The sequence below is a fragment of the Strongylocentrotus purpuratus genome, unplaced genomic scaffold (assembly GCF_000002235.5).
Source record: "Strongylocentrotus purpuratus isolate Spur 01 unplaced genomic scaffold, Spur_5.0 spur5_scaffold_6, whole genome shotgun sequence".
NCBI lineage: Eukaryota > Metazoa > Echinodermata > Echinoidea > Camarodonta > Strongylocentrotidae > Strongylocentrotus > Strongylocentrotus purpuratus.
Window position 1 is genome coordinate 8,257,648 of NW_022145612.1, and position 25,668 is coordinate 8,283,315.

At 39.1% G+C, this 25,668-nt stretch overlaps 2 protein-coding genes across 2 annotated transcripts in view; both read right to left on the reverse strand.

The window, feature by feature from the left end:
* Positions 1-4,393: 4,393 nt before the first annotated feature.
* Positions 4,394-5,071, reverse strand: LOC115919347 (aminopeptidase N-like). The gene has a single exon (XM_030972865.1). It carries the CDS (start codon positions 5,069-5,071, stop codon positions 4,394-4,396), a length of 678 nt encoding a protein of 225 aa, XP_030828725.1.
* Positions 5,072-9,080: 4,009 nt separating this feature from the next.
* LOC590806 (aminopeptidase N) overlaps positions 9,081-25,668 on the reverse strand; it is a 28,777-nt gene continuing 12,189 nt past the window's right edge. The window contains exons 4-17 of the mRNA XM_030972867.1: positions 24,764-24,918; positions 23,902-24,015; positions 22,887-23,021; positions 21,436-21,567; positions 19,360-19,532; positions 18,786-18,877; positions 17,472-17,608; positions 16,305-16,508; positions 15,425-15,507; positions 14,655-14,780; positions 12,725-12,895; positions 11,023-11,160; positions 10,547-10,625; positions 9,081-10,174 (exon numbers count right to left, since the gene is read on the reverse strand). Of these exons, the coding sequence (XP_030828727.1) occupies positions 10,025-10,174; positions 10,547-10,625; positions 11,023-11,160; positions 12,725-12,895; positions 14,655-14,780; positions 15,425-15,507; positions 16,305-16,508; positions 17,472-17,608; positions 18,786-18,877; positions 19,360-19,532; positions 21,436-21,567; positions 22,887-23,021; positions 23,902-24,015; positions 24,764-24,918 (1,889 nt within the window). The 3' untranslated portion in view covers positions 9,081-10,024. The remainder of the gene's footprint in view (positions 10,175-10,546; positions 10,626-11,022; positions 11,161-12,724; positions 12,896-14,654; positions 14,781-15,424; positions 15,508-16,304; positions 16,509-17,471; positions 17,609-18,785; positions 18,878-19,359; positions 19,533-21,435; positions 21,568-22,886; positions 23,022-23,901; positions 24,016-24,763; positions 24,919-25,668) is intronic.

Sequence of the window (25,668 nt, forward strand, 5' to 3'; positions counted from 1 at the left end):
TTCCACCTTCCCACCCGGCCCCCACTCAGTGTAATATAGGGTACGCATATGCGTGTTCCCTCCTTTTGAAAACACCCCCTAGGTCCGGTGTGTAAAGTCAATTTTATGTATGTACGAGCCGGACTTTGGTGCGTGAAAAGTACCCCTTTACCGGACATTTTGGTAACACGCATGCGGTCATTCCGACCCCGGAGTGGGGGGCCGGGCCTTCCCATCAGACATACCACGTACGTTCCACGTGGCTACATTGATTGGTTTCCTTAGAGGGGTGCTGTTCCTTTCCATCATGGGACCTTCATGAACAGAACTTCCTACAAGAGGCTTTGATCGATCCTGATCCGTCATCACCCGCAAGCGTACTACGAGCAGTACCTCTCTCTTCCGCAGTAGCTCTTGACGTATCTTCCGGCCTGCGGATTCCACCTTCCGATCGATACCCACTTGATTTGTTGATTTTGTAATCTCATGATGACAAACGCGACCAATTAATTATGGTGGGCGGCCAGATCCTTCCATCGCAGTACAGAAGCCAGAAGCGTTAACGCCGACCTGCCCTCTGCTCCCCCGTAGCCACCGTTGTCCAAGGTTTGGATCCTCCGTCAACTACATGTACTGCATCGCTGCTGCCCGGTGCAGGACGGGGTTTATTTGAAGGCGACACAACCCGCCTTGTCATGTTCTCGTCATAGGGTTATGAGAGTTTTTCAAGAGCTAACAGCGTCACCTATTAGCTCTTCTCCTCTGTTAAGAACACCGGGATCAGACTAGCAACCCGCTGGAACCCACCCAGTATTTCTACGGTCTCGGGGTTATTTTCATTAGATATATTTAATTGTGAAAGGATTCTATCCGATAACTTTTGAATTTCAATATTTCATGCACCAACATAGGCCCCCTTCGAACTTTTTTGTTAAACCCATAACATCAAAAATCTCTGCTTAATTCATCAATCTCAGTGACATGTGACAGTTTCTTAACTAGTTTTCACAATTATGAACCCTATTGCATTTTCCGAGTTACGAACCTCTTTCGTTTCGTAATTAAAAATGTTTTGAATTTTGGCAATTAGGAGCCTTATGTCATTTTCAGAATGTAGAACCTTCAAGATAATGCATCAAATGTTCAGCATGATTAACCTTCACTATCTGAATTATGAGCACCCTGGTATGTGAAATTTTTGTTTCAGAATTATGACCCTTCGGAAATATGAACCTTCGCAAGCCCTTTTAATTGTAGAAACGAGTAAACCCTGGTCCCCTTCAGATGACGTCTAAGTTTTAACATAATATGTTGGCCCACTGGTATAGGTGGATCATAAATATATGTTTCTTGGATACAGCGTACATAGATGATAAGATAATATAGACAAAATTGTTATCAAACCGGTTTCCTTGCTTGGGAGAATAACGGTGGTATAGTAGCGTACGCAGGATTTTTTCGAGGGGGGGGGGGGGAGGGGTTACATTTGAAAATCGCGCCGAAAATTTCGCAACGACCCAACCAGCCGTTGAATAAGCGGAGGGGGGGGGGGGGGGGGGGGGGTTAAGAGCACATATTTGTTTTGTCCCGGAAATCGGAAAATAATGCCAACCGATATTTCGTTTAGTAGGGGGAGGGAAGGGGGGTTAGGTCACTTTTTTGTCACCCCTTTTCTTTGAAATAATTTTTTCAAAATTAAAAAAACATTTCATGGGGGGGGGGGGGGAAGTTCCTCCAAAACACACACATAATACAAATTGAGGGGGGTTTAACCCCCCCCCCCCCCCTGCGTACGCGCCTGGTAGTGAGTGGGCTTGAATGTCATATTTCAAGCACTTGACTACGACTTCAAATCTATTTAGACCTACCTACACTCTTTCAGGCAGCTCATGATCCCTTCATGTTATCATCTATCCAAAATAATTCTGTATTACAAACGATCAGACCAAAGTCAGTTTAACGTTGTTAGCTTTCTGTCTGAGGTAAACCCCCTCAGCATAGTACACAATTCTGAAGGAGAACCCTTGCCTTATCTTTTAATATTGGAGACTTCGAGTGAATCCTCTTATCCGAAGTGTCTCAATTTTATACGTAGAAGAAAAAGGATGCCAAAGATGTCTACATCATGAGTGACAACTGTACTTGTATTGTTTCCCATACCACCCTCTATTAGCTTTACTCAATAACGGTTTGGAAAATTTTACACAAACCATTCTTGAGTAAACTCTTACATGCATGCATGCATCCCACTCAACGTTAAGTGAAATGTTACACTTTTTTTTAGAGTGACCACGATTTTACTTCGATTTTCGTATCAAGTTAGCATCTCACAATAGTCATTCAATTTTGAGCTGATTAGTCATTTGTATATGGATTGAACAAAGGAGTGATTATCGGATAGAGCTGGTCAGAGGAAAGAAGTTTGAGAGGTTGTAGGCGATAATTTAACTGCGATAAAGATAAAAAAAAGAGACAAGTGTTTTTTTTTAAATAATCTGAAATATCGTTGTTCCGCACTTTTCAACTTCACCACTGTTTGAAATTATTGTACGTACATTATTTAATTGATTTAAATTTAAATCTAAAACAAAAATTAAAAAAACATAAACCCTTCCCTCCTCTCTTTGTCTTCTCTCTCGCCCTCTCTCTCTGTCCTCTCTCTCTCCCTCCTTTTCTCTCTCTCTCTCTTTTTATGTCTTCTCTCCCCCCCCTCTCTCTCTCTCTCTCTCTATATATATATATCTCTCTCTTTCTCATTGTTTCCTCCCTCTTTTACAATGCGAATTGGGAACTTATACCTCTTTCCCCAAAGCTACGAGACAGAAAAATATAATGAAATATACTTTTGCTGCCATGTCTTTTAATAATAGCCTTATTGTTGAATCAACGAGACGCAACAATCTTCGAACTTTAAAAAGTATATAAAAGATCAAAAATTCTATTTTAACAAGCTGTGCCTAAACACGATTTAGATTTCAAATAATTTTCAAATCTTTGGTTGTCAAAATATTGCAAACTTCTAACGCATTTAGTGACGGTAGATTAATCTAGCTCAATGTTAACTTCTTAAAAATGATAATACTGTTAATATAAATACACACAAACAAACTTGTGTATGAGGGGGATGGGTGTGTGTATGTGTACATATATATATATTATTATGAAATTTACGAAAGTGGAGGAAAGAAATTCACTTCAAGTACAAGAATTGTGACGGGATCCCCAAATATAAATATGCTTTTGTTTGTTGTTGCTCGTTTGTAGTTAGCTCATCGATTCACGGGAGGCCACGGCCGCCACAATTTTCTGAAAACGTAGGGAGGGAATGCAAAAGGCAGGGAGGCAGTACCTGCAACGCACGTCACACGCACGGTGTGAGTATGTGGCCCGCACGCCACGCCTGGCCTTGAGCGGTTGCGTGCATCGTGCGTTGCGCACGTGGTAAGTGCGTTGTACGTGCTTACAATGTACGGTCTCCGTGCGGTGTCCACGTTATCGTACGGTGTCCTTACTCATTCGCATGTTGTTAGTGCGTGCACGTGCGATGAACTCGGTGAGTTTTTTCGCCCGAAGTCCCAGCTGCTGCTGCCTCAAGATGCCGCCCATTCCACCGCAGAGACTATATACTGCATATATCAGTGCGCACAACGTGCGTTGTAAGTGCGGAGCAAGTGCTTACTCGGTACGGTCCACGTAAGATCTGCGTGCTCATTGGACAGATGAACTGGGGAAGTAGCGAGTAAGCACGGACCCCGCACTTATCATGTGTGCAGCACGCATAAGCTAACTGCGCTTTCCGTAGAGCAAGTGACCGTGGGAAACAAATTTAAAAGACGCACGGAGTCAGTGCATTGTGCGCTCGTTGGCAGTCCTGGGCACGCACGTCACACGCACTGAGGGTGAATCGGTAGCCCGACCGCAGCACGAACGCAGCGAAAGTTCCTCGTGCATTAAAAGTGCTACGATGTGTCTGCGTGCTCCCAAATCCGTACGGAGGCGGTACTCACCACGTACGGATACCCAAATTTTGCCCACGTTTTAGCACGTAGACAGCACGCACTTGCAAGTACGGCGGGTTGTGACCATCGCATTATGACTGAAAAGGCTGATGAGTGAGTGGATTAGCATTATATACAGTAATAGATGTAGCCTAGTAGTGACTTTCTAAACTCAGCTGATTGAGTTCAATTCAATCATCAAAACAGATGGACAGAGAAAGAGGTGCCACTTTGCTTTAAAATGTGACAGCCATAAATGAGTATAGGGTAAAATGCAGCCGAATAATGATGTGCCCTGGTTCAGAGTCGTAATTCATCATTGTAATGTATCAAGACGAAAATCACAAATTTGAGAGTGAGAGATATGAATGAAGGGAAATGGAAGAGTAACATGGAGAGAGAGAGAGAGAGTTTACTTACACCTCTGTCTCATCTTCGGTCATATAACTAGTGCGGTAGAATCCTGACAGTCCATCATTCAGCTGACCAAGATAATCGATTTCGATGTCATATACCCCATCAACGACGAGTTCATCATTGAGATCAATGTGGAGGAATTCGTACTCGTTTTCCTCCGAGTGCCCTTGATACATATCGACGGTGTCGCCCATCATGAAGACCGTGATGGTAGTGATATTGATATCCACAGCATGAAGAGTGATGCGATTGGTAGCGTTGTAGCATCGGACACGGATAGTGACGTTTCCATCGAAGGTGAATTTTGCTTTTCCTGAAGGCACGTCGTCGTCGTAGATGTAGGGTTTGAGGAAGAGCTCGTACGACTCTGGCATCACGGCAGTTGTTAGTCGACCAGGCCATGGTCCAGACGGGCTGGCTGTTGGTGTAGTAGACTCGCTGCCATCTGTCGTAGCTCTAGGGGTTGTTTCTCCCTTTTGAGGATCGGAGGTAGGAACGACGATGATTTCATCCCCGCAGCTTCTGTCGGGAACGTAGAAGCAGATGAGACCGACCCCGGTGATTATGGCGGCCATCAGGGCACCAATCATGATGACCTTATTCAGTGACAGATGAATCTCGTCATCTTTCTGATCTTCCTGGATGTTGAACGTCTGTTTCTCTGTGAAACCCGGCATTTTGACCGATCCTCAATCCTCAACACTTCATCTACAAACTAGGGAGTACGAAATGGATGGCAGAAGGGAATTCGACCCTTTCTTATATCCCGATAATTTGCATTTACAACATAAGGAGTCGATCAGAACAAATATTTGATTTTCCTATTGTGCAGAGACGCCCACCTCATGTAGAAAAAGTCTACAACATGAGTAAAAAAGGATAGACAAAAAAAAAAAAAATCCATGATATTCAAATCTGACTCTGAATATCTTCACAATCAGTACAATAGGATTATTTAGTTAAAGATCCTCAGTTTTAACCAATATAGCCTATTACATTCTATTCAATAATGACATGGGCATATTAATCTATAAAACATGTCCACGAATAGCTAAATAGTTGTTCTTTTCATGGTTCAAATGCCTCTGCTCATGCAAGGTTTGAATGAAAGGGATGGTCAATCATGGGACTTGTTTGGTTGAATGGTTAAATTCTTGACACCCTTTCATCGAAAACTTGCTTAAAGGTGGTCTAGACAATCTGTTTAATGGTCAGTGTAATCAATTAGTTTGCAGAAACAACAAACCATTGACAGTCGCTGTGCGTAACAGTGTCTGCTACGTGAGACTATGATAACAGCATACTGTTTAGGCTCTGTACTTAAGCTGCTCTTGATACAGAAAGAGGCTGATTGAGCTAGACTCTGCTCAATGCTAAATGTGTTGTGATAAAGTGTCTATTTAGAGTCTGTGCATGCAGAATAGTCATCAAGCATCCATGGTCACATTTTGGTGAACAGCCTATCGAATTATAGACGACATTATCCATCGTCATACAATTTCAATATATTTCAGCGATTCCACTTGCTTTTTAAGATATTGTGGCTTAAATATCTGTTTCCTTTCTTTTGACTCACGCTGTACAATAATTTTGCACACAATGATAAACTTTCAACGTTATAAAATTGTTATTTACTAAGATTTGTTCTTCTCTTTTACGAGTATGCACCTTGGAATATGCTGTAAAAAAACGTACGTGCATCCAGTGGGGTAGATAATACCTTATTACCTATCGTTCGTTCGTGAATGAATAGAATACCACCCCCCCCCCCGAACAATAGGACCTACGCCACTGCGCCGGTGTATGACTATAACGAGACCATGAAAACGGTCTACGACTGTTCGTGTCGATGACATCAACCTTTATACGAAGACAGGACCTTTGGCATGAAAAACCGTTCTGTCTATAGAAGGAAAATCGTAAAAAAATAAGTAAACAGAATAATGTTGTTGAACAACCTCAACATGCCGTAGGCTTTAAAACGTGATAGAAATGGTAGTTTGTGTCGTATTAGGAACACAAATCATCAATATTTTCCATTAGATCTATCATATTGCTCCGATTGTCTCATTTTCGCTCGCTGGACTTATATAGCAGACGGCAAACGGCGGATTATTAAGACGACACTTAGTAGTGAATTTGTATGTGAGATTGCTTTGCTAAATATAAAATACAAGAACATTTTCCATATCTTTAAACTGTCATTGGTATCTGATAATTAAACAGTTATTAAAATAAACCTACCAAACTACATAATACAATGAAATACTTGACTTAAAGTAGGGGAGTTTGATGTGGTGCACAATTGCACCACTCTGTAAATAATCGAATAGTCTATGGCGATCATGAATATTCATGTTTTTGCTTAACTTGCCAAATTGCTTGCCTGTACTAAATGGAAAAATTACGGTTGGGGGTTGGCTGAAATGGACATAATGAACCGATCAGAACTGATCTATGATAATTCATGCTTGTTATCCTTCGTGTACTTGACCTATAACCTTACAATCGCGTGTCAAATTGCGTCCAAAGTTCGACTTGTTTCACATGTGTTATATAGGCAATGGCGAGCTAGCGACCTATTTTGACCAAATTACGGTGGTGAACTTTCAAAATTCAATGGGACATGAGGGTTCCAATGAAAGAGCTAGTGTCAACGTACGTCGAGGTGGATGTGCTTTTTTTAAACGATTTTTTGGGGTAAAATTCAGTAGGCTAACATGTTAGGCTGCTGGACTCTGACGATAGGGGGCGTTGTCCAATGAAACTATTCGGAGCCATATGTTTACTTATAATAGGATTCTATCCGATAACTTTTGACTTTCAATATAAGTCATGCACCAACATAGACCCCTTCAAACTTTCATTTTGAACCCATTACATCCATAATCATCATATCTCAGTCTGCTTAATACATCAATCTCAGTGACATGTGACAGTTTCTTAACTAGTTTTCAAAATTATGAACCCTATTGCATTTTCCGAATTACGTACCTCTTTCGTTTCGTAATTAAGAACGTTTTGAATTTTGGCAATTATAAGCCGTATATCATTTTCAGAATATAGAACCTTCAAGATAATGCATCAAATGTTGAGAATAATTAACCATTTTTTTTAACTTTCAGAATTATGACTCTTCAGAATGAGTAAACCCTGGTCCCTTCGGATGACGTCTACGTTTTTACGTCATACGATTGGCCAACTGGTATATAGGTGGATCATAAATACATGTATCTTGGATACAGCGTAAATAGATGAGATAATATAGACAAAATTGTTATCTAACCGGTTTCCTTGCTCGGGAAAAAAACAGTGGTATAGTGAGTGAGCTTGAATGTCAATCATCAGGCACTTGATTATGAATTCAAATCTATTCAGACCTAGCTACGCTCTTTCAGGCAGCTCATGATCTCTTCATGTTATCATCTCTCCAAAATGATACCGTACTACAAACGATCAAGAGTGACTGACCAGTCAGTTTAACGTTGTTAGCTTTCTGTCTGAGGTAAACCCCCTCAGCATAGTACACAATTCTGAAGGCGAACTCTTGCCTTATCTTTTAATATTGGAGACTTCGAGTGAATCCTCTTATCCGAAGTGTTCCAATTTTTATACGTAGAGGAAAAAGGATGCCAAAGATGTCTACATCGTAAGTGACAACTGTACTTGTATTGTTTCCTATACCACCCTCTATTAGCTTTACTCAATAACGGTTTGGTAAATTTTACCCAAACCATTCTTGAGTAAATTTTTACATGCATGCATGCATCCTACTCAACGTTAGGTGAAATTTTACCCTTTTTGTTTTTTAGAGTGACCACGATTTTACTTCGAATCTGGATTTTCGTATCAAGTTAGCATCTCACAATAGTCACTCATTTTTCATCTGATTAATCATTTGTATATGGATTGAATAAAGGAGTGATTATCGGATAGAGCTCGCCAGAGGAAAGAAGTGCGAGAGGTTATAGGTGCTAATTGAACTGCAATAAAGATAAAGAATAGAGATGTTTTACTCACTCTCTCTCTCTCTGTTTGTTTTTTAGTGATCTGAAATATCGTTGTTCCGCCCTTTTCAACTTCACCACTGTTTGAAATGATTGTAGGTACATTATTTATTTGATTTAATTTTAAATTTAAAAAAATACAAAAAACAAACCATAAATTCCTTCCTCCTCTCTTTGTCTTCTCTCTCTCTCTCTCTCTCTCTCTCTCTCTCACTGTCCTCTCTCTCTCTCTCTCTCTCTCCCTTCTCTATATCTATCTCTCTCTCTCTCTCTCTTTCTCGTTGGTTCCTCCCTGTTTTACAATGCAAATTTGAAACCTATACATCTTCCTTAAAAGCTAGGAGACAAAAGAATATAACGAAATATACTTCTGCTGCAATATTTTTTTAATAATAATTGTTGAATCAACGAGACGCAACAACCTTCGAACTTTAAAAAGTACATAAAAGATCAAAGTTTCTATTTTAACAAGCTGTGCCAAAACACGATGTAGATTTCGAATAACTTTCAAATCTTTGGTTGTCAAATATTGCAAACTTCTAACGCATTTAGTGATGGTAGATTAACTTAGCTTAATGTTAACTTTGACAAAATGATAATACTGGTAATATACATACATACAAACAAGCTTGCGTATGAGGGGGATGGGTGTATGCGTGCGTGTACATAATTATATATAAATATATATATTATCAAATTTACGAAAGTGGAGGAAAGAGGCGAAATTCCCTTCAAGCACAAGAATTGTGCCGGGATCCCCAAATATAAATATGCTTATACATTATGATGATTTTAAAACACATAACAGCGCAGAGGGAAAAAGAATCGGTTTGTGGTTAGCTCACCGATTCACTTAAGTTAATATCCATCATCAAAATCCGATGGAAGTGCAATCAGTTTATAGCTTTTTTTAAAATCAATTACATGATTCCGAAGATTTAAACAATAATTAAATTTGCATTCGAATAGAATACTGATAATCAAGAGAGCATTGTTCACTTGTTGATTCTTATCAAACATAACGAACCATGGTGAAACGCGACATTAGAGTCGAGGTCCCCGTCTTATAAACAGTTGCGAAAATCGCAACCATTGTACGTAAAAGATAAGGAACTGCAAACTTAGAGGACTTGTGATTTTTTAAATTTTTTTTTGATTCGGGTCGATCGCAACTCTTTATAAGACGGGGCCCAGGTTTAGTCACACATATTTACAACCACATCGGGTAAAACTTTTCAAGAGAGTACGTGAAGCTAAATCATTTTTTTACCATCGGATCTAAGACCCCTTGCACAAATATTTTGGTGAAACACGGGCCTTGGTCCATATCACAAGACGGACCAGAGGGCCAGACTTGCACAAAAGCGGTTCCAAAGACCTTTGGTGCGTTTACACCAAAATAAAACGTTACCGATACCTATCTCATGGCGCCCCGAGTTACAAGTTTGGATTCGATGTAACAGGGGTCTGCTTCTTCTGTGTATTTTAATGTTGTATTTTGGGGGTCTTTTTTCTGTATGTCAATGATTATATTCAAAGTAAATATTGGCTCCTCAAGGAGAGAGAGAGAGAGAGAGAGAGAGAAGGAACAAACAAAAAACAAATATATTGTAGACGTAGAATTCAGTGGGTCTGATCATAGGCTTCCAACCAGGCCCGTACTTGGGGATAGATGGACTCGAAAAGTTCTATGTTGAGTTGAGTAAGAGCAATAGAGCGATGGATTGCAGTAGCGCCGAATCCTAGATCCCTCGAATTGGCGAAGGCTATCAGCTGTAATGAAGAACAAAACATAATGAACTTCTTAACATTAATGTAGAGGCGATTTTGAAAATAAGTTTGAAACAATTTTACATGTCACATTTGTGCATTACTATTTTTTCTTCGTAATGGTTATGTGCTATACGTGACCGAGTGTGACTTCGCGAAGTGAACTTGGACGATGCGAAAGAGCCTCACAGAGGAATACCATGGACTTAGTAGGTCCATGGGAATACCGGTACTAGATTTTAATACTCTTGTATTGAATCCAGCTATTCCTTCTCAATCCTAATGACAGTATAAATACTTTGTCCAAACTTTCAAAAGCTTTCAACCAAATTTCAAGAACTTAAATATGAACAGGTTATGTTTATTTCCACCTACCTCTTCGAGTTGTGCTTTAGTATTAAAGTCACTGGTTGTGGACAAAAGGAGTATTATCCACCTATATGCCCCTCCGTACCTGCAAATACAATGAACAAGAAGGGGAAATATTCTTCATGACGCTAGTAAGCCGTTGTAATAAAATAAAAAAATCATTGTTTTATCGATGTTTGGGTCTTAAGTATAATGAGTGCTTCTAGGATAGCCTTCACATATCTTCATTTTAATTACGTTTTTGGCTACTCTGAATAAAAAAACAAAAAGTCCATTTATCAGATTTTATAAGATGGCCTATAAGAATCTGGTGGGATTCGCACTTTGCCTGCGATGCGGCGACTGTAGAAAAAGACTTATCATCATCATCATCATCATCATCACCATCATCATCGTGGTCTTCAACTTTGCTACAAGCAGTTGCTGCCGTCATCATCGTCATCATCAGTATGGTCAAGACAGATAGAGGAAAACGAACTTACATGTCCTGTATTGCATCCCAGTTCTGCCGGATGTAGTCCCATGCCAACGTCCGGCCGACAGGAGTTATCGAAACTTTGGTGAGGACGAAACCGATCTGACGTGCTGTCATTGGGTTTTGCATCGGGTACTCGATCAGTCTGTAAAAATTGGATACTAATCGCGTTATATGGTAAGATGAAATGAGACGAATTAAGACAAGAAACAGAGATGAATATATCACCGTCAAAAAGGATACAAGTTAAGCTTAAAGTCGCGTATATTTTATAGTCCTCCTTACATGTTACTCTATTTTTTACCTAAAGCGAGAGTCGCATTTCTGTTGAGCCTTATTCAGACTTCAGAACACAGTTTTGAGGATGAAAGTATAATCGTCGTTCTCAAATGACAATTACGACTATAACTTGACACATGGACAGTTAATGTTCAAATCTGTACCCAAACCGATATACATGTCCATTTATAACACTACAGTGGGACCAACATTATGGGACCAACATTTGATTTTTTTAAAAGGTTCCTTTAACTATTAACATACTGCAGCCTGTCAGTTGTACACTATTTTGTTTCTCCTGTGGTTCACTTTTTCACCATTGTCCATGTAGCCTCTTGTCGATGCCCTCGCGCTGTTGGAGTCTCTAAATTCTGACTCGCTTCGCTCGTCAGAATTTAGAGACTCCAACAGCGCGAGGGCATCGACAAGAGGCTATTGTCCATGGTGCAGAGCGTATATGATGTTCAAATTTGCACTCTGTTTTAGGGGGTAATCCCTGTCGACCAACAACCCACCAGAAGGACAAAGAAAAGATTGCGTTTGAAACTATGAAAACAGAAGTAACATAAACAAAACAGATCCACGAGACCAACAGCGCACGAGACCGAGACAATAAAGGCATATAAAAGGGAAGATAGAAATTGTCGGTCTCATGGGCTGTCGGTCTAGTAGGTGGTCGGTCTTATTGGCTGTTGCCCTATCTTATAGAATATAGATGATATGGGTGCCGTTTTACGTCGCGTCTGGTGTGCAGATTTGAAGAGCAGAAGCTCGTGAGGAATCGTGCCATTTTGGTGTAAGCTCACACGATTGGGTTGATCTCAATCAAACAGATCGTGATGTAGATTATTTTTTTAATCGCCTTCACTTTGGCACGTCTCAACAATACGCACCATTTTACCATCATGATGTAAGTATGTCACATGCAGATCATGGTAACTCTTTCTATCAAGCTTCTAATAAAAAAAATGATTAAACCGGGTTTACGAGAAACCAAAAACATAGAAACAGGTTGATATTGGGTGCTTGTTCAAGAGACTCCATGACACCTATTCTTAAAAAAACTCCACTGGTTGCCTGTAAAGTAACGTGTTCTATTTAAATTATTCATAAACACACTTTAGTCCAGTACGTACTCTTTGATCATCTTCTCATCTTCTGGCAGTACACCCTGTGAATATGGATAAATATGGAAACCGATCTTTCAATTCATCAGCTCGTGCTCTGTGAAATTCCCTACCCGTAACAATTAGGAATATTTCTTCTTTTGATACCTCTTCTGTATTATTTTTATGTTTTCCTGGTTCATAATATAAAGTGCATTATAATCATTATTATCAATTTATTATTTTATGATCATAACAGGAAAGCTTCAAGGAGCTATTGAATAGGGATTATCACTTCAAGGTTTAAGGTTCAAAGTACAGTACCTTTGTATCTGCCAAGGACGTATCGTACAGGCCAGAGCGGTTATCCACATCTTTGTCTGAGTCGTACTAGATCTAGGATCCATATACAATGACCATAGGTAGTCCCATTCCGTGTAGGAACCTTCCCTGATCGCCGTACAAAGCAGCGTTTCCAGTGAGTTCACTTCAAGACTATATAAGAAAAAGAACGATAAGAAAGAGAGAGAGAGAGATAAAAAGAAAGAGAGATAAAACGAAAGAGAGATAAAAAGAAAGAGAGATAAAAAGAAAGAGAGATAAAAAGAAAGAGAGATAAAAAGAAAGAGAGATAAAAAGAAAGAGAGATAAAAAGAAAGAAAGATAAAAAGAAAGAGAGATAAAAAGAAAGAGAGATAAAAAGTAAGAAAGAAAGCGGATGGGATAGACAGACAGAAAGGGTAGAAATTGCGCAGAGAGAGAGAGAGAAAGCAAGGACGTATATTGCGCAGAGAGAAAGTCAGGGAAAGAGATAAACAATGAATTAAGATAACATTTTGGGGTACTTTTTGCCGATATGGATCATTTGCAAGAATCTTCAGAGGGGGAAGGAGGCAGAATCAGCAGGAAAAAATACAAGGGAGGTAAGCACGAGCACGACAGCCTATAAACGCTGACGACGCTTCCCTCAATAAATTCGATTTTATCGCCACTATTATTTGATACTGTAAGGTCAGGGCAAGTTAAAGGTAAATGCGATTGATTGTGAAAGAAACGTTGTGGAATCGATCAGAAAAGGTTGATCGCTTAGCATATAAGTATTGGTGTGTACTGCAAGGTTCTGGAATCATCAAAACGATAAGAAATTTGGCCCAGTCTTGGTAAAGTTACAAGCACTGTATACACATGCAGAAAGATGTACATGTGACTACGCGACACGTGCACGGACACGTGGGTGATATCTATCTATTTTGCGGTTTCCGGCAAAATTTGTAACATCACGTATTAGTCAAGACATATTCTTTCACATGATTGGTAATAAGAGCTTCCATTTCATTTTTTTGAGAGAGGGGGGGGGGGGCATTTCCAAACCTGGTCTATACCTTTAAAGATTTAAGTTATAGCACTCATTCTCCCACCTAAAGCCCCCATCACACCAAATTAGTTCTCAATACGTTCTCGAAAGTGTTGCCAAACGGGCTCAAACTGTGTGCCAACGGAGTTGAACGTAGTAGCAACTGTTTGTTTAAGGACTTCATGGACGGGCTCGGCCTCGCTAGGACGGGAAAGTGCTCTAGAACTTTGAGCCTGTTCAAAATTTCCCCCGTCCTGCAATTAGTCGGATTCACAACGTACTTAAAATGAGATGGACGTACTACGAACGGACTAATTGCGGTATTATGAACGGAATTGCCGTACTTCGATCCTACTAGGAACGTGTTACAACGTGACCTGGTCGAGCATCAATGAACAGTAGTATTAGCCCTTATCACACCAATCTAGTTCTCACTACGTTCTGGAATCGTCCTAGAAAATCGTAAAATGGGTTCTGGTCGGGTTAGAATGTGTAAATAATGTCTATAATACGATCCTAGTTCATTCCCAAACAGTCCACAATATGTCCAACTCGTCTGTACCCTGTCCACAAGTTCAGATCGGGTAAATTTGCCATTTCCAAGCAGTCCAAGCCCGCGTCCGTAGTCAGTTTAAACCCGTCATTGACTAGTTCTACTTCGTTCCCAATACGTCCAACTAATTCTAACTAGTACGCAACTTGTTCTAACTAGTTTATAACTCAACCACCCCGTTCAGAGACAGTTCAACTCGTCCTCATCTCGTTATTAGTGCGTGTGCAGTCCCGCCCTGGCTCTTACCTCAGAATCAAGTTCGTTTGTTTGCATTAATTACAACCTCTATCAACACATTAACATGAATATTAAAAAAGTATAATTTGCATATTCATAAGAATACATACACATTACTACTCGGGTCTGAAAGGTTGTATGTCGTTCTGAAATCCTCGAACAGGTCCAAAGCATGACGACTGCATTCGGGATTCCTAACCTTGCAGGCAATTGGTACAATGAGTTCCCTTGTCTTTCTGTTTCAAGAAAATTCATCCGGAAAACAAAACATTCGTTAATCCTCCATAGGACCCCGATCTGCATTGTCTATAGGCGATTATGTTTTTTCTTCCACGTAAAACACACGCACACACACACGCACACGCCAAACACTTCCGTACCCCACCCTCTCATACCCACTATCCTCCCAAGCACGCGCACACACCCACTATCCTCCCAAGCACGCACTCACACCCACTATCCTCCCAAGCACGCACTCACACCCACTATCCTCCCAAGCACGCGCTCACACCCACTATCCTCCCAAGCACGCGCTCACACCCACTATCCTCTCAAGCACGCGCACACACCCACTATCCTCCCAAGCACGCGCACACACCCACTATCCTCCCAAGCACGCGCTCACACCCACTATCCTTCCAAGCACGCGCACACACCCACAAACCAATCACTAGTTTCTCTTAAATCTTCATAGTACACAAGCACACATTTCCTCCCCTACATTAACACTTACAAATTGACGCACATACAAATCTAACATAATTATCAAAACTATTCCAACGTACAAATGTCATCTTTCTTCACTTCTAATATAGTTATATAAACCATTTATCATAATGCTTTAGGTAATTTTTTCCTAATTATCCCATTTTGCACTTACGCTTTATCGAGTGATATCTGATTAGTGTCAATCTCGAGTCGGAGCTCGTCATATGCTCGGCTAGTCAGCTCTCGGAGATATTTCTGTTGAATAAACAGAGGAAATTGATGCATACAAATCTATCAAAATAGAAAAATAACCGGTGATTCATAAATTATGATTGGGATTGGGGTCGATTACAAGCAGGAACCATTGAACTGTGGGTAATGGACATATCGAGACCTAAATTGCGGAGTATCGATGCATTTCAGTATTAGAAGATGTTAATGGTCTTCAAGTAATACTAGTCACATTAACATGACAGGCAACAGATAGAACAAAGCAATACATCATGCCGATAGTCTACAAATCTGTCAAGAGCTGCCGCTATTGACTATAAAAGGAATGGGAGCTTTTGATCTGAGTCGATCACAACTAATTTTGAAATGCATATGGTATCACTCAATATGACTAGTGTCCTTTGGCAAGACATGAATCTACTTCCGTCGCTATATCCTAACCGGGGTTAAATGAGTACCGGTAGGAAAGGCTGCCTCGAATGTTGTGAGCGCCGTAAACAGTATCCGTGCTGTAGAAGGAGTAACATTGTAGCGCCTTGAGCCGATTTAATGGGTAGATATGAGTGCTATACAATATCGAATAGAAACTATATAATATATAATAGATAACATGTAATAGTAAGTACATAAGAAATAGGTAATAGTAAAACATGGCAAACAGTAAGAGGTGTGTGAAAGAGAGAGGCAATAGTAATTGCATTAAGTAATAGGAAGTAGAAGTATATAGAATACAGGAAAGAGTATGTAAAGAAGAGATATGATCATATGAAATAATAATTTATAGGACTTGCGATCGATTCGGATCAAAGAGACCTCTGTACCTCGTATGGACCTTGAAGGGCGGTGGCACCCAAATTATCCCGGAAGATGATCAAGTAGCTGAGGACAGCATTCCAAGGTGCGGAATTGAACTCGTTCCTTAGGTATCTAGTGAGTTCGAAGGCAGTTGAAAACGGGAGGCGGCCATTAAGGGCCAGATTCATGGAATCTTCCATTAGCTGTGCCCGGTTCAGAACAGGAATAGCCTAAAACAAGAAAAGCCATTAATATGTGAAGGTGGGGGTATTTTGGCAGTGGTTTTTACCGCGTCATATCTGATCGAGCCTAACAATGAAAAAGGGGAATTTAAGATTTAAGATTTAAGGGGCGTGTAGGACATGCTGAACCGCAATTACTTTTGATCAGATTTCATTGGTATGGTCTTATATGCAATTCTTGGACATGGACACTCTCAATGATTTTTAACGCTAATGGCTGGTGGACTCGGAAACTTGATAGTTTGACATGATATTGTCCACTCAATGCAGAGAACTATGCTCAATCGGTAATATAACAGACAACTCAATTTGACACAATCCATAAATCGATATTTTAGTTGGTTTTGAGTGTAAAAGAAATGTGTTTAAGCACACTCCATGATACAACCCAACCCAATTTATCTGCAAAAATCAAATAAATAAACGAGTCATGCGAATGTTTTTACTTCATTAATTTTGTACGACACACGCTCCTGTGGTAATTGCTCCGCGGTCAATTTCATAAATGAAAATAATAATAATAAAATAAATAAAACTAAACTGAAACCCATATGCAACCTTAACCCTTACCCTATACCTTTGACGAAATGTATAGAGCGCTCAATAATAACTTTTAAACAATATTATTATCATTATCATTATCATTTTTATTATTATTATTATTATTATCACTATTGTTATATTTATTGTGATTGTTATCGTTATTAATATTATTATTATCATTATCATTATCATCATTGTCCTCATCATCATCATCATTTTCATAACCATCATTATTATTGTAAAGCCCTGAGCAAACATCGGGACACTTTTATTTCACCTTTTTCATAAAAGTGATTTGTACTTTCTGAAGCTTTTGTTACAACCAGGCAACAATTCCTTTCATGGAAAAGATCTGGAAGACATAAAACAAATCAGATCGGTTTATTTTGACTATCTAAATGCGTTCACCTCGTGATTAGTGTTGAGTTGGTGGATAAGTTTGGCCCAATTCTCCGGCTCGTAGTTGATTCGGAAGAAACCGAATTGGTGGATGTTGGCTAGATACCAGTCATCCACACTTACTCCATCAGCTAAACTGAACTCATCTGGAAAAGAAACCACACACTAAGAAAAAAATGGTGCAAGTATGCACCTTTAGGGGTGCAAACCAATGCAACAATAGCAGCACCTTTAGGGGTTAAATCCTGCACCCTTTTTAAAGGTGCAATCCTGCACCCTTTAAAAGGGTGCCAGATTGAACCTTTTAGGGGAATAGTACCCTTTATGGTTCATTCCTGCACCTTTAGGGGTGCACACCGATGCAACACTAGCAGCACCTTTATGGGTTCAATCCTGCACCCTTTAAGAGGGTGCCAGATTGCACCTTTTAGGAGGCATGTTAGTACCCGTAATGGTTCAATCCTGCTCCATTTGGGGTGCAAACCGATGCAATAACAGCACCTTTAGGGGTTAAATCCTGCACCCTAAATCCTGCATACTGGAAAAATTCGCTCGTACACAAATACATATTAAACATGCATGATGTTTCTTGGTTAGTAATCATATAATCAATATATCTATTGCTAAAACGTGAATGTAATTGTAACATGATCAGACAAAATAATCTATTGGTTAATGATTGCCAAAGGAAAATACAAATCACAAAATTGATGTGCATTGTAATAATTTGCTTAACAAATCATGATAAATGTATTTTTATGTGAACACGTGGAAAGTAATCATGAATATGCATGCAATATGAAAACTTTTATTTTGCACCCTTTTTTGGTCGATAGGGTTCATTTTTGTGGGAAGGGTGCAAAATCTTATATTGCACCCTTTTTTGAACCCCTTTTCCTTCAATGGGGTTCATTTTTATGTAAAGGGTGCAAACTCTTATTTTGCACCCTTTTTTGCACCCTTTTTTCTAAGAGTGCATAGAAACCAAAGGTAGCCTAAATGGCCGAACAGTGGTGTATTCAGACCTTGCCCTTTGCTCATATAACATTCACCTGCTTTTAAGTTAAATCATACTCTTATTTGTAAAATACCTTTCAATTTGGATTTTGATATGAAATATCACTCAGCAATTATCATGATCATTAAACTTCGTATCGATGACGGAACGGCTAGTTTTTGTCAAGCAATGTGGTAGGAGATGTAGAGATGAGAAAAACAGCGCGGAAGGAGACAGAATGAGGTCGACAGATTTTTAATCACATAATATAGGGCGAAACAGATAAACTATGAAGAAATACAATTATTTATTCTAAAGATGCTCACTTATTTCCTGATCTCTTATCCAAACTGAGGGAGGACTTTCGGTATTTCTTGATCCATTATTGGTATGTGTAAGGTAGATAGACCAAACGTATCTGAAAAGAGACAGTCGATGACAAGTAGCACAAGAAGAGAAATACACACACAAAAATACATAATCTATATATGAAGTAGTACAAGAGAAATATAACGATAGAGAATACCATGAGATTAGCTTTATTCTCAAAGAGGTAACGTATCTTCATCACCACTAATAGCTCTTGTCCTCTAATATATAATACATAGACAGTGAAAGACAACGAAATATCATCTTTTATCATTTAAAAGTATTTCAAGATTATTTATTTTGTGTTTGAACTGAAATGTTCTTGAGCTTTCACTCTGTGCCGTTTTACATCTTCTACATGGCCCTAGGGATCTAAGGGAATCCTGTAAACTCGTGTGTTTTGAACGATGGTAAAGTGATGTTTTATGACAGTATCGGGAACAATTAAACAGATCAATATCGACAATCCAATCCCACAATGTTTTATAATGAACTCTGTGTAAGTGTATTCTTCGTCATTAACCACCTTACCCGTATGGACTTTCTCTCGGGTCGGACACCTGGCTTTTTACGATATACCTCTGCTGTACGGCTGATATTGTTGTTTCGTCCAGCCTGGTCAAGTTGACCAATGGGTAGCCCATCTGCAGGATCCAGGTGTCCATCACCTGCCATACGTCAATGTTGCCGAACCCTACGTCAGCCTGCACGTGAAACCAAAAGCGAAACAACAAGAACTTTATAGGGGGCCTCACTAACACCTCCAAGCCGACTCAACATAAACCCCAAACCTGGTCACTCAGGGTAATGGAATAGTTTGTTCGGACTGGTGTCGGTCTCGTTGGTGTGACTATGGTATCACGAAGAAGCGGCACCAAGAAGTGGGAGCTGACGGTAAGACAAAAACCCATTAAAAGTGCCTGTAGATTCCAAGCGTTACGGAATGACATTTTCAGAGAATTTTTCATTTTGAGAAAAGAATATTAAAGAAATTAAGATAAAAATATACAAATAAATGACAACGTACATAAACTTATATGAGGTATTTTCACAACAGTTTAAGTTTCCTATCATTTGTCAAATACATGGAATATTGTATTTTGTAATTGTTTTGTAACGGAATGACAAAAAATCAACCTTTTATTTCATTACGTAACAAAGTGCATAAAATTAAATATTTTATCGATTTGATGAATGGTTGCTAGGAAACCCAGTCGCTGTGAAAGTTCATCATATTAGTTAATATATCATATCATTAGTTTGGAGATTGACATTAACATGTCAATGAAATTCTCTATTTTAAATAGAGAATTCCCCGGAAACGTTATTTTGTAATGCTTGGAATTAACCATCTATCCGATGGCCTTTAATACGGTCCCTTTACCAGGGACACCTCCCTGCCTTTACAGAGGAAGTTGGACAGTGCATTCATTTAACGTAATCTTATTTCCACTGTTATTCAACATTCTTCTCAAGATCGATGAGCAGCTTTATGTACAATGGAAAGATTTTAGCGCCATTTTGTTTAAACCTTTAAAACAAATTGAATCGTAAGCAAATCAGACGATTGACTGGTGTAAGTTTGAAAGAACTAGGAAAATATATAAAGAGAAACTAACGCTCAAAAGCTGTGATCACTAAACCTATGTGAATATTCAAATTGGTAAATTGGTATAGATTGAGACAAAAATTATGTCAACCATTTTATGTAATGTAGGGACAAATGTGAGTGCTGTCGAATACCTCACTGTCACGCAGCGCGCAGTGAAATTCACAAATTTGGATCGCAATATAAATAGGAATCTCATAATTAAAATGAAAGATATCATACTTTTTACTTTACCAACTTTATTTTGTCACTGACGTCTTTTTTCTAGTCAAGTTCCTATGAAATTTGCATATCGCTTTTCTTTATCATAAACGGTCCCTTTAAGTTTCGATCATTCGGAACATCATAAGTAGAACAACTTTGGCGGGAGGGACACCTTTTCCACATGGACTGTCTAATGGTAACGGCTGCCGAAGCGAAACCAACATGATAATACCTCCACTTACACGATTCGATACTCCATTTTGTTGAATTAATTAATACTATCATGATTGTACTAATTATAATTACACTAATTAAATAATATTTACGGACTTCATAGTGTGCACCCATTACCGGAATCAGATTCATCCGTGCAATTGCATCATTTAACTCAACAATGTGATTATGATGCCATGGTCGGTTGGGTAGCATATCAATTTTTATATGGGAGATAATAAAGAGAGAGAGAGAGAGAGAGAGAGAAAGAGAGAGAGAGAGAGGGGGGTGCACAGAGAAAAGAGTTAGGAACGGCACAGTGCCATTTTTAAGGAGAGAGGGCTCCGGTCTAAACAAATTTATATATATATATATATATATATATCTTAATTAAGTTAACTTTGGAGGCATGTCTTGGCATTTGGCTATTCATGGGGAGAAGGCAAGCATTCCTGCCCCTCTCCATTTAGGCTACATATTGTTAAATTATCCTGTAAGGTTATTATATGATTATATCTTAATTGTCAGTATCATTATCATAATCATTATCATAAGTACCGCCGTAAACCCCATGAGACTACCTCAGTGAGTGCATCCCACAACTGGTCAGAGTTAGCGTTGCTGTATTGGAAGGTTCTCAGATAGCCCTGCATCCCTCTTCGAAATACGTCATCACCTAGCATGTCATGGAGCATGCGCAGTACAGCTGCTCCCTGGTATAGTTGTGGACATGGATGTGGAAATATAAAAATGCACAACAGTCAAATAAGGTTGCGGTCACATGGACTGCTTGCTGCCGACTCATCTTGTATGATTAGGACCTATGCAAGATAATAGTTGCAGATGGTTTTAAAGGACAATCCAACCTTTGTAGCCTAATAAGTTAATCTGCACGAAGCTTAAAAATAAGAGAAATAGATTGGCGAAAATTAAAACTAAACCCGACCAATAATACGAGAATTATTATTAATCGGAGAATTATTATTAATCGGAGAGTTATGAATGTTTAGAAGATGAGATTAATAAATCTCAAATTGGCAAATTGGTCAGAGGATTGCGACGTAGTCACGGACAACTCTCCCGTTTCTCGTCTACAAAATATCATTAATTTCTGTTTTTCTCCTAAGTATTATTCCCCCTTGGGGTATTACTAAAAACAGATCATAGACAGTATATTATCAAAGATCGTGTAAAAAGAAAAAACTCCTTTGGGCCAGGCATTATGAAAAACTACAGTTTAGTACGGCACTACGTCACAGTGACATTACCAATTCAGCCAATTTTAAGTGCCCATGCATCTAGTGAATACCACTAATACACAAATTAATGACTTTCTCATTTTTTCCTCCAATTCCATTCTAATTTAATCAGTCTGCTTCTTTTATTTTTCTGCTTTCTTATAGAGTAGTAATATCTATCAAGCCATGATTTTCCTTTCATAGAAAAATAAAGATGACCAATCGCAACAACCTTCAATAATATATTTGTACAAATCAATGATAATGGTAAGCATCGGGATTACTATCAATATGCAGGTGACCGTGACTTGATATTGATTAAGAGGTTGCAATAATACCTGACTTCATCATGAACTTTATACATATAATAGACAGTTTCATTTCAAATTAAAAAATAAAATTATCGAAGCATATCAATGAATACAGACATACCAAAGATTTTCATCCTTCACTCTTCAAGAGTAAATTACGAATGTAAATATCAAGATGAGTGGAAGACAAAAAGCTTCTGTATGTCTGTATTTGTTGCTATTCTTCGATGTTGTAGTACCAATCATCTCTTTAAAACGACATTGATTCGATAAAATATGTTTATAGCAACTCCGTAAAACAGTACAGGAGCTCCCATATGTCCCCCATGCAGAAGTAGAACCCTTTTTTTGGGGGGGGGGGGGTAGGTCGACTGACTTATTGATTCAACAATATGTTCGAACTGAGGGAGAAGGTACGAAAAGCAGACACAGAAAGGTAAACTGCTTAAAGGTTTAAGGTTGAAGCTAAAGTTAAAAGAAAACCTTGATATAGGAGATATCGTCGAAAAGCTCGTCGATTTCTGATGGTGACGTCACGTGGACCTTTATAGGATGCGACGTAGAGAGCGCATCACTAATCAGAACGGCGTGGTTGTTAGAAGCAATCAATGTTTCCAGCTGTAAATTGATGAATGAAAAAAACAAAGAATAAGCCACTTCAGAAATACCACTCGTACAAATATTCTTATATTGTTTTACGGAGGTGTCATGGTCGAGTGGATATGTCACCAGACTGTGGTCTGCGGTTCGAGTCCCGCCGCGGCACTATTGTCCTTTAATTGGCAAGATATTAATCTACATTTGCCACACTCAACCCAGGTGAGGTAAATGGGTATCTGGTAAGAGATTATTCCTTGAAATGCATTGTGCGCTGATAACGACTGCCGGAGCTAAAGCTAGGGTAATAATTTCCAAAGCTCTTTGGAAGCGCATAGAGATGTTATTTCATAACGTATTATGTACCATACAAGAACTGAATATTATTATTATTATTAGGCCTATATCATTTACACATAGAGACATCCTACTTTGTGCATTTTGAAATAATCACTGCCAAAGTGATGGAGATGCTTCATGAGTACCTATTGCTAGCCTTCTTGAAAACAATACTTCCACTTGCCGATCATAGAACATACCATCGGTGCATAAATAAATAATGATGACATAACTTTCATAAACACGTATTCACCAGTCATTTTAGATTGATTTTACAATTTTGTACAAATGATCTTTATCTGCCCATGCGCAAATAGTATCTCCGAAGTGACTTATTCATATTAGTTCAACCAAGGAGGTGATAAAGAAGGAGTGGAAACTCTTGTAATTCATTCAAACGCATGCGTGAGTTCTAAAGCGTAACAATGGGATGTGTGTAACATTCCACTTGGCTTTGAAATTCCAGGCTCCGAGCCGCTCTTTCACTGATCACCCCCTTACTCCTCAGAACGTATTTACGTCACTGCCGGTACGCATAAAATCAGGAAATATCTGTACTTACCAACATCATTTCCGGATTAAGGGCATCAGCACCCAGATAACCGAAGTATGTTCCAAATCCTTCGTTCAACCAGAGGTCATCCCACCACTCCATGGTGACGAGGTTGCCGAACCACTGAAATCAATCAAATTTTCACATGAGATATTTTGATAATGATTTGGAATATTAGATATTATATTGCTACACTCCCCTCACCCTGCACAATAGCATAGTGTGGGATGGGCATTGGAGTCGGGGCAGGGGGGAATTGGGTGGATGAATACAATAGAACAAGGCCACGGAATGAGGTGAGGGTCGTATCATCTCCTTTTCAAGTTGCTTTATCCTATTAGTTTTATGCTGACCAATGTTATATTTGGCTTTTATGGGATCGTAGTACGAGCTTAGGATAGGTTCTTTTTCCCGTGGATATTTTTTGTCCGCCAAATTTGGAAAAGAAAGCCGAACTTGTGTTATTACTGTGTTAGGATTTTGACGTAGATGCAGGCCCGGATTCAGGCAGGGGCATAGTCGGCCCGTGCCCCCCCCCCCTCTTTTTAGGTGGCTAATAATAATGATGATAATAATAATAATAATAATCAATCATTGTCATTACAGCTTCCTGGTCTTACCAAGCAACATGTCACATACTGCTTATCATGATTAACTGTTCAACTGTCTGAAATAGCTGAACCATAGCTTGACACCATTTGTTTATGGTGATGTCAGAGTAGTACTAGTCTTGTGAGATACCCACTGACCTGTATTTTCGTTACTATTTGGGACACTTACCTGGGAAATGCATGCCAATAGTTTCCTTATGATAAACCTTTTTTTTAATTCATCTTAATTTGAGTGAAATCGAATAATACGAAAGACATACCTGGTGCGCAATTTCATGCGCAATGATTGTAAGCATACTCTCCTGGCTTGACCTAGTATCCACATCCGGGTCATAGAATAGTCCGCTTTCTGGGTAGGTTACCAATCCCCAGTTCTCCATTCCTCCATGTCCGTAATCGGGAACACCGAGCATGTCTATATGGAAAAACAGAAAGAGAGATATATACAAATTAAAAAAGGGAGAGAAAGAGAGCGGTATATAGAAAGAGAATAGACAGAGAGAGATATAGGTTAAAAGGGAGAGAAATAGAGGTGAGAGAGGGAGGGGAGAGGGAGGGGAGAGGGAGGGGAGAGGGAGAAAGAGAAATAAGAGTGGGCAGTGGAAAAGAGATTGCATAAATGTTTTCCATTAGTAAAAACGAATTCGTTTAATCAAATTATGAAAATGCAAGCATTACTTCAAACAAACAGAACTTTGTTATTCCTGGCTCAATTTCCCTAATTGAGGTGTCATAATATTATGAAAGGGCAGATAATGAACTTTCTAGAAATGTGATTTTCTCTTTGAAATTCAGATACCGCCCGCCAAATGAATTTTTGGTACCATCTCTTCAAATTTGTCTTAATCACTCATGCGTAAAATATGCATCATATGAGTTGCATTAAAATATTAAATGAAAGAGGAGGATCTAAGTTTTACAAAATTATGTGTCATTTATTGATTATAATTGTGATTAAGTTATGATAAAACATCGATAATTCTCGGTTTCGTTTTTTCTGGGACGCACTGTATATATAATATATTATTGGTGTCTTTCTATCTTTCTTCTCTCTCTCTCTCTCTATCTCTCATTCCCTGTCTCTCCCTCGGTGTCTCTCTTTTACGTTTCCTCATTTTATCTTTCATATTCTGATCACTTGAGAATTTTATAAACAATTTGGCAA

Excerpts from the sequence above, each read along its gene's own strand:
- LOC115919347 (XM_030972865.1), bottom strand. The coding sequence starts at position 5,071 with ATGCCGGGTTTCACAGAGAAACAGACGTTCAACATCCAGGAAGATCAG.